Source organism: Priapulus caudatus, unplaced genomic scaffold (genome assembly GCF_000485595.1).
Source record: "Priapulus caudatus unplaced genomic scaffold, Priapulus_caudatus-5.0.1 Scaffold2029, whole genome shotgun sequence".
Lineage (NCBI taxonomy): Eukaryota > Metazoa > Priapulida > Priapulimorpha > Priapulimorphida > Priapulidae > Priapulus > Priapulus caudatus.
Genome location: NW_014579090.1, coordinates 1 through 9,573, shown reverse-complemented (window position 1 = coordinate 9,573; position 9,573 = coordinate 1). Strand labels below are relative to the sequence as shown.

At 40.9% G+C, this 9,573-nt stretch overlaps 1 protein-coding gene across 1 annotated transcript; it reads right to left on the bottom strand.

Annotated features, from left to right (window-relative positions):
- Positions 1-291: 291 nt before the first annotated feature.
- On the bottom strand, positions 292-6,156 carry LOC106818107 (uncharacterized protein C19orf47-like). The gene is made up of 10 exons (XM_014822827.1): positions 6,132-6,156; positions 5,675-5,696; positions 5,232-5,350; positions 4,849-4,970; positions 3,510-3,588; positions 2,803-2,991; positions 2,448-2,621; positions 1,848-1,957; positions 1,446-1,668; positions 292-1,075 (listed from the first exon to the last, which is right to left on the bottom strand). The coding sequence occupies exons 1-10, from the start codon at positions 6,154-6,156 to the stop codon at positions 696-698; spliced, it is 1,443 nt and encodes a 480-aa protein (XP_014678313.1). The 3' UTR covers positions 292-695.
- Positions 6,157-9,573: the final 3,417 nt, after the last annotated feature.

The window sequence follows — 9,573 nt, the reverse complement described above, 5'->3', positions numbered from 1 at the left end:
AAACACACTGACCACAGGTACAAGAATGCCTAGAAATTATACGATTTAAGGAAGGCATAAACCTTCTCAAGCAAAATTTAGCATTTGAAATTTCACTGTGACATTGTAGCCTATACATCCAGCATGTCATAGATCTATAGCAAACCGGCAGCTCCAAATTCTTTCCTAACAGTAAAAATCCATGCTTTTACCCTCTGAGTGCGTGCAAAAGGTTATCCCACACTTACTCTTCGCATGTCAGCAGAAAGTAAAATAAAAACTAAAAATATAACTAGTCGACAATAGCATAAATTAGTGCTTATTAAATTCAGTTTATTTACAAAGAGAGAAACTGTTTTCCAATATTCAGAAAAAGGATGGTCAATTTTGACATGATTGTTGACACAATTTTGACACTCCACTCGTAATGAAATAAATGTAATAATAAACTAGTTTCTTATCACGAAAAACTGTATGGTCGAGTGCTGTGTTCACACACCATCTTGATGTTACAGAACCTACATAAATATAATTACTGTATAACTACATTATAATCTATCTACTAACTCTTCAGGTAAACTTATTGGATAACACACAATCTGATATTTAATATTAAAGACAATGGATTAACTAAGGGTTGGGTAGAACCTACTGAACAATAGTATAAACAAAAAATTGCATGCAAAAAAGCCCTGCTCCAGCCTCCTAGTATGTGCTTAAAGATTTACGCGCCCCAGACGGCTGAACACTCCACCACTTTTTCCACTGGCGCCTCCGCGTCCCCCTCGCGCTCCCCTTCCACCACCTCCTCCTCCTCTGCGTACACTGATGCTCGCACTTCTTGTTGTGGCAATCTTGCGCCCCCCTGTGGTTGATGAGATCAAGAGATTGCTAGTGCTGGCCCTGGTCACAGGTGCTCTACTCAACACTGATGCAGACACTGGCTTCGTGATGATGACCTTTGTATTCTTGCTGGCGGGTGTAGGGAGGGTGCCACTGCCGAGGCGTTGCATAACACTCGGCTTCGTTCTTGCTTTGCCGGCTAAAATTCCAGCGCTTTCTACTCCAATTGTTGTGTCAGCAGCATTCTTCAACACTGTCAAGCAAAGTAGCATGCATGTACAAGGTGCAAGGATATTGTGGAAGAACCATTTACTTGGTGCCGACTTTTGATGGCTGGCATTTCAGATGCGAATTTTCTGTCTTTAAAGGTGGAGTGTCCCTGATGGAACATACAACCTACCATTCTGCACCACCAAGTGTAGTTAGACATATTACCGTTTGTTTTTATGCAGGGAAAAAGAAGAGCACTACCAGCTGGTGTGATCGCTGGAAATTGGATCGAATTGGGTGAATAGTAAATGTGCCGAGCAGTTTTTTGGTGCAGTGCCATGCAATCCTGATTCACCAGCAGAAATCATGCAAATTCCAACGCATGCCACTACTCTCATGTAAACAAACCTTACCTATTGTGGAGCTGGCCTTTGAGATGACGAACTTTCCTGCCGGTCTGGGTGTTGGCTTAGCAGGCGGGGTCACTCGAGGCTTGGGCGTTTTCAGTACGCCGGCATATTCGACCACGTCATCATCATCCTCCACCTCCATCTCCTCAACCACGTCCTCATCACAGGAGGTTGATGTGGCTGCCTGTATCTTCGCTCCTGGCCCAAGACGGGCGAAGACAGATCTCTAGGAGGGCATAGTTTTTGCTAATCACGGATGTTCAGTATTTAGACAATCATGCAATTATAAGTTACTGCCCATATGTTAAACCAGGAGGCTTTAGCGAATTAAATAGTTTTATTATTGATGTAGAGAGGGACCATTCCTATTCCTGCCTGTGCATTACTGTCAAAAATATTACTTACCGCATTAGTAGACTGAGTAGATTCCTTTGGGACAGTGATAGTTATCTTTGGACCACTTGAACTGCTCACTTCGCTGCTAGCACCAAGTCTATCAAATACAGACTTCGTAGCTGAAAAATACAGCAATCATTTCATTGTATAGAAATATGATCCACATGAAGTTCCTTCATGAAGTTGATAATTTTTAATGAGAAATGCAATTGTAACAAATGTGACTACACGGTACGGGGAAACCTGCAGTACCCTACTATATATAGTTATTATGATTTTATTTAATTCAAGCTACGTTTTTGGGAAGCAGTGACCAAAGGTTTAGTTTTCAGAATTTCTAGCTGAAGAGTTTAGAGTTTGATTCTGACCTCTGCTACTGCTATCTACTACCAAGGTACCCGATTTGCTTGAATAATTTCACTCGCCCCGTCCCGCACGCGATTAGCTTATTTGAATGCAGCCGTTACAATGAACCAAAGCCACATAGATGCCAACGCCCCATGCTCCACGAACATCCAAAAAGGGAAAAACGTTTTCATGTGAGATGGTCAGAATGTAGAATATCTCTCCCCCACCTCCATCCACCTAGCACCATTACCATTCCTTCACCTTTTTTCTTCTGCATGGCAAGTATTTTCTTGGTTTTTGCAGTTGTTCCCTCTGGCATCTTCACCTTGTAACCACCTTCATGTTCTGGAAGTACCCTCCTCTTCTTCTGGACAGGAACCTCTTCCTTTTGCTTGGCAGCTACAGTTTTGGTAGTGACAACCGTCTTTCTCTTCCCTATACAAACACCACGAAACTATAAAAGTGGTGGGAAAAAATTGACCATTCACAAAATTCAATAATAGATTTGTTTCATTTGGTATTTACGTTTGTCTACGCACCAAGGACGCAGCGTATCAAACTGTATTCTATCAAACTGAATGATACGACTAATATCATTATACCTAAGCATTATTACCTAGCCTTCCAGAAACAGAAGGTGATGGCTTGGCCACCAAAGTTTGCTGTGCATTCCCAAGTCTGGCTGCAAGTGCTCTTGAAAGACCTGACGTTGTCGTCTCTTTGCTGATGGCACTTAACATGGGCGAGTTCATGGGCCCCATATCATATGACCTTGGCAAATAACGAGCCACAGTTCTGCTTGTAGCTACAAAAGGTGCATGAATACTGACTTAATACTTGATGCTAATCTATGTCATTCTAAATAGACGAAAGAGTATTGTATGTGGGTGACTATTTCAAATGGTTAGCCTTTTACGTATGTGGGGCTTTGCTATGGCAGTCATTTTTGCTTTTCTGCAGTCAATTTCAAATAATCCGAATCTTAATCCCATATTATATATGTGTATTCTACACATTCTATATTTGCAGATATAGTTCTCATGACTTGATTAGCACAGTAGAGCTACAAAGAAAGTGTAAAGCTAAAAAATCATTTTTTTTGTAATATAAGACCACGATTTATAATCCATTAGGGTTGGAAATTGCAAGACATTTCACAGACAAAACGTAAACATTCAGTTTTAACTTATATGTTATAGGGCCAAAAACCCAAAACATTCTGTTTTACTACTGAGCGCTGGGTTGACATATTATGAGTGTTCCTCACATAGGACCATCTTAATTAACAATTATAATCGTGGACCAGCACTGATATGTACGTACGTGTATCTCGTTTTGGTGTACTACTACCACTGACACTGCCAGCACTGTCCCCGCCTGAGTACACCTTCTCCCTCTCTTCCTGTAAGTGATAGACAACACATTACATTACTATCATAATCCAGTGCCACAAATGCATTTCTCTGTAACACGCTTAGCAAGAAACAAAACTACAAGTGCCGCAGAGCGACAGCGCTCATCTAACGTCTACTGCGGTGACTCTGTGGTGGAGTGGTGGGATTCTAGTAAACCCTGTTAGTCCCAAATGTGTTCACATACACGCCGAAACATTGGAATGCACAGGGATGGTATCAGGAACCTTCTCAAAAGAATGTTCGTTGGGATCGTTATGAAAGTTGCCACGAGATGGCGCGTACGTTTAAGTGTCTTCAGATTAAAGATGGAAGCTCCCATCATACGTAGTAGCAACAACTATTTGCAAGACAGAATAGGTAAGCACTCATCCATTTACCTACGCAAGCCTACAGGCTGCAAATTGCAATAGAGAGCTGCCACCTGTAACCAATTAACGCAGGCAAAAACTGCACCAACACATGCACTGGCAGCAGCCACTGGCAGTGGCATACGTTACATGTAACATACTGACAGTACAGAATGACATAGAAATTATACGATTTAAGGAACATACACCTTCTTTAACCAAATTTAGCTTTTGAAATTTCACTGTGACATTGTAGCCTCATACATCCAGGCATGTATAGATTCTACTAGCAAACCCGGCAGTCAAATTCTTTCTAACAGACAGTCAACAAATCCAAGTTTAACCCTCCTCTTGAGGGTCAAAAGGTTATGCGACACTTACTCTTCGCATGTCAGCAGAAGGGACATTTCATGGTCCTTTCAATAAAGCCATAAAAATGCTAGGTCACCGCTGAAACAAAAAAGTTTTTCAATCGCTCCGTCAGACCATGTCCTCAGAAAATGTCTAAAATCTGCCCTGTGCCCACTGACCTTTGACCTGTGACCTCCAATTTCGGCACAGTGATGGCTTTTCCTACCATGATGCTATACACCGACTATCACGAGCCTAGGTCGAGCCGTTTAGATTTGTGCCGCAATTCTGCATTTCCTCCCTATACCTTAAGTTAAGGAGTGAATGTTCCCCCTTCTTTTACACCTCTTGACCTTTGACCTTTGACCCCCAGCTTCGACATCCCAACTCGTTTTCGGATTACCCCCCCACGTCCCGAATATCGTGACCGTACGTCGAGCGGTTAAGATTTGTGCCCAACTGTTGACGCCCGGACGCACGGACGCACGGACGATCATGCGATTCTACAAGCTGCATCTGACTATGTCAGATGAGCTAATAACGACATACCTGAGTGTAAACATCTTTGGCGTATTTCAGTATGGCTATGATGTCACCAAGAGCTTGAATACCCATATCACTCAGAATTTCCTTTGATAAATCAGACAGCATGTTTCGCTGTATCCTATGATCTAAATGTAAAATTCATACACATAGTAATGGTATACTGATATATGTACATACCTATATCAATACAATCATGTGTACATTCATACATGCATTGTACACAGTATGACTATTACAACATCAAAAGAGACCCTGTAAAGAAAGAGAAAGAGAGATGGGGAGAAATAATGAGAAAAAGAGGGGCGAGGACGAGCGGGGGTGTGATGACAAATAAAAACCAATTTTGGCTTGACCACTAACCACTGATACACAAATTAACAACAAACCTGTGAAGAGTATTGCATATTTAGCAGCAATTGTTGGTGGCAAACCAGCATCTTTGAAGAACTTGATCCATTCTGAGGTTAATGCTGACAAAAAAAAGAAAATGTGTTTAGTGACAATACTATATTATATGTGATAACTGCAAATGTAAGGTGGCATACATAGCCTGACTGAATAACCTGGTAAAAAAACATTGGTATACTGGTTCCTTCTACCATCCTACCTCAGTCTTCACGAATGAAATTTCTAAACATTGGACCTTCGGTCCACCAAGCCAGCAAAATTTACTGGACCGGACTAAATTTTACTGGACCGATATTATTTTGACATTTTTGACAATAAAGAACAAAACAGTAATATCATTTTGCATTTTACCTATACTAATACCTTCTACACACTGCTATGATAACAGTAATAATACCTATCAAATATACATCACATATACCTTCTACACACTACAATAAAAGCTGCAAAATAGAACAACAAATCTGCGTTAGTCGTCAGTGAGCATGTATCACACATACCTTCTACAAACTGCTATGATAACAGTAAGGATACTTATCAAACATTTATCACATACCTTCTACAAACTGCTATGATAACAGTAAGGATACTTATCAAAGATTTATCACATACCTTCTACAAACTGCTATGATAACAGTAAGGATGATTATCAAACATTTATCACATACCTTCTACAAACTGCTATGATAACAGTAAGGATACTTATCAAACATTTATCACATACCTTCTACAAACTGCTATGATAACAGTAAGGATACTTATCAAACATTTATCACATACCTTCTACACACTGCTATGATAACAGTAAGGATACTTATCAAACATTTATCACATACCTTCTACACACTGCTATGATAACAGTAAGAATATCTACGTACCTTCCGGCAGTACCTCCGGGGACATAGACCCCCTCAGATAAGTATACCTTAGTCTTAGTAATAATAATAAATTATTAATAATTATTATTAATATTAGTAGTACTAGTAGTAGTATAACTTGGCTTTATTTGGTTAGTACAACCGTTATTCTTGTCGTCTTGGGCCTCTTAACCTCGTAAATAATAGTCTTCAAAGGTCTCAAAGACGAAAAAGAGAGCGCAACACTGCGGATCGCAGTAAAAAGCCTCAATTTGCAATTTACTAACGTTTTTATAAGAAGTTTGTAATAAGATTATATACCAGAAGCTTTCCACTTTGCTTAGACAATGCTTCAATACTAGTATATCGACTCTTCTTTGTCACGTTAAGTCGTTCGCGATCGTTATGTTTCGGTCTTGTTTTGCAAGTAAGATTTTCGACATAGGGTGCGGAATTTTGTTTGTATTCAGAGGGAAGAGACCCGCCACAAGCGGAAGGCTGCCATCTTGTAGATTTCGCAACACCGTTGAGGGGTGGTGGTGTAGTTGTTTGGTTCGTTTGTGATTGACATACACAATGTTCATAATTTACTTATAAATAAGTAAATGTGATGTAGTAGAATAAATTGAGATTCGAAAGTAATAAGGATGTAAAGAGGTGAGAACAGGTGCTATGAGTATAGTAGTGAGGGGTGATGAGTGTCATGATGGAGATAGAAACAAAGTGGCTGGCCCAGGGTGGGTTGGGGTGCGGGGAACCTCCGCCTTTATTTACAGTTTAGTATAGGTAAAGTTATTGAGAAATACGAAATTAGATCGCATGGCGTTCTCCCTGAGGTATGTTTTATTCAATTTTTTGCCTCAAACGTTCCAAGTGATGAAGGCGTTAGAAACGTTAGAACGCAGGGCCGTCGGAAAATTTGCATTTTTCATGTATGGTATCATTTCGATACCAGGCTATTAAAACTCTTTTGCGGTATCCCCCCAAAATCTAGGTATCATTTTTTGCGATAGTAATCCAATGTTGGTATCAAAAAATGCGCAAAATCGTTGAAATACAGCAATACTGAAGCATAGGCTGCAATAGCATTTCAAAATTATATAATATGTAATAGCTTAATTGAATTATATAAAACATGAAACAGGATTTCACACGATATGCCACAAACAAAGTATACTGCAGGACGTGATTGGTCTAGACGGCATTGTCTGTGTTTGCGCTTGATACAATCATCTCCCCACAAATGACCCCTTACACATGCACATTTCATGATCAACGATTAACGCACGATCATTGATCGACAATTGATCACAATATAGCTGCCCCTATAGCTTCCACGCGCTTGCCAAATATGCTCAAACAAACCATCGTATCCGATTTTGACGATTTTTTTTTACTATCGTTCGTCGGGGATACCAAGCATTGCATAATACTGGTATCCAGACACAAGAATCTACTATCCGCGGATTTATCGCGGGGATTAACCGGCGTTAATTTCGACCCCGTAGAACATGAATGGGTCTGTGTGTAATGAATGAGAATCTGACTAATTAAATTAAAAAATAATAGACCAACTATAATATGAGGGTACTATGACCTATCTTACAGACGATACTCGCATTGAACTGAATAGTGAATAAAAGAGAGCTGAGCCCTTGACTTCGAGGTCCGGGTGAGATGTATTGTGTGTTTTGGTTGGGGGGTCTATCAAGTAATTGAAGTATCATCAGCGTAGCGGCGGAGCGCGGGGTGTTAGACATGTGTAAGATCAATACGATCAGTGTTCTCCAAGCCTTTTCAATAGCGATGGCTGGGGGTGCTGCCTTTACTGGGTCCTATGTGTTGCAAATCGCGACAGTCGGTCCGGGCTGTATGGTTTGCGTGCTTAGGCGGCGGGGGGCGGGGTCCGGGGGCTATGCATATTTAAGGCATTGGCGGGCTATTGTATTTAAAGTGGCGGCCGCGTGAATTTATTAGGGATGGCGGGCTCGACGTGCCTGGCGGGCGGCCAGGCTATAAGTACTCTTGGAGAAGCGCCTTGTACATGTGCCGTGCGTGTGACTACATCATTTTTGTGTGTACAATTACATATGATGTGGTATACTGCAAGTCATGCTGCGATACATCATGAGTATGATGTAGGGCGGTAATTGTGGCATTGTAATTTGTCCGTCTTAAATCATTTAATAAGATACAATAAATGTAACCAACAAGAGTAGTGGGGCTCCTGGTGTGTGCCATGGACGATGCTGGCTCTGGTGCACTGTGATGACTGATCAACGCGAGGCATCCCGCGCATGAATGCCATTCGATCTGGGAGGCCGAAGGATGACGGGGGTTCCGCGATCAGCCCCGGCAGCGTTGTCATATCGGCAGTCTTGCCGGACGATGCGGCGGTACGGTGTCTCAAGGCAGGTCTGAAAGGGGCGAAACTGGCCTGGGCCGTGCGTAGTGGTGTGTGATGTGTGTGGGTACCGCTCGTCACTTCGAAAATTTGTGTAACAGGTTATATTGTTTAATATCAGAGTATTGTTGATACAATCAGTAAGTTCCCGAGGATAGCGGAAAAGGCGGGTTCGTGGTCTAGAATAACCCCAGTTTTGGAAGTTGCTGAGTCTCGAAAAAGCGCCCACGCATTAAAAACCGCCCTGAGTGAATCATCAGGGGTCCTCAAAGAAAGAATAGGCCTCCGCGTGTTTTCTTGTAGACCCTATCCTCTTTGTAGGCGGTTTACATTATTGTATCTAATGCATTGCTAGATCATGTAGCCGCAAGCACTTGTGCCGTTTCAATAATAAAGTGATGGTAAATAAACACAAGCTGTATTTGCTACAAAAGTCCTAATGTGTGATATAGTCCTAATATGTTGTTAGATTTCTAAAACTCGCTGTTGTGTTATCTCAAATAGTGAATGCTGATCTATAGAAATTTGTAGCTATACAACTTTAATCTTATGCACTTGACTATCATAATCCTGATTAATTACGCAAAAATTCTAGGGTATGAGTGGTTCCGGCAGACATTCTTATATACATTCATTTCGTAATTGAGTGTTGTCCTGCATTATAAGAAACCTCACATCTGAGATGTGAGGTGTTTATCTATTAAGGTAGCAGTCTTCGACGTTAGGGATGGACCGTGGTCCGAGCCACCAAAAATCGCTACTCAGTCAGTAAATTTAAACAATGTTAAATGGACCGGTCGCGTCCACCAGTTTTTTTCAGCCACTCTAGTTACAGTATTTAGATATAATTTATCAGAATGTATTTGAGGACTATCTTACTGTACACATAAACACTTCCATTTCAACTTTGTATTCAGATTGCTACCAAACGTCAAGTATTCTTTACTTTAGTCATAGCAGGTGTTAGAAGGTAGTGTATGATAAATATTTGATAGGGATCTTACTGTTAATCAATAGCAGTTTGCTAGAAGGTATTGATTTGTATTTGATAGGTATTCT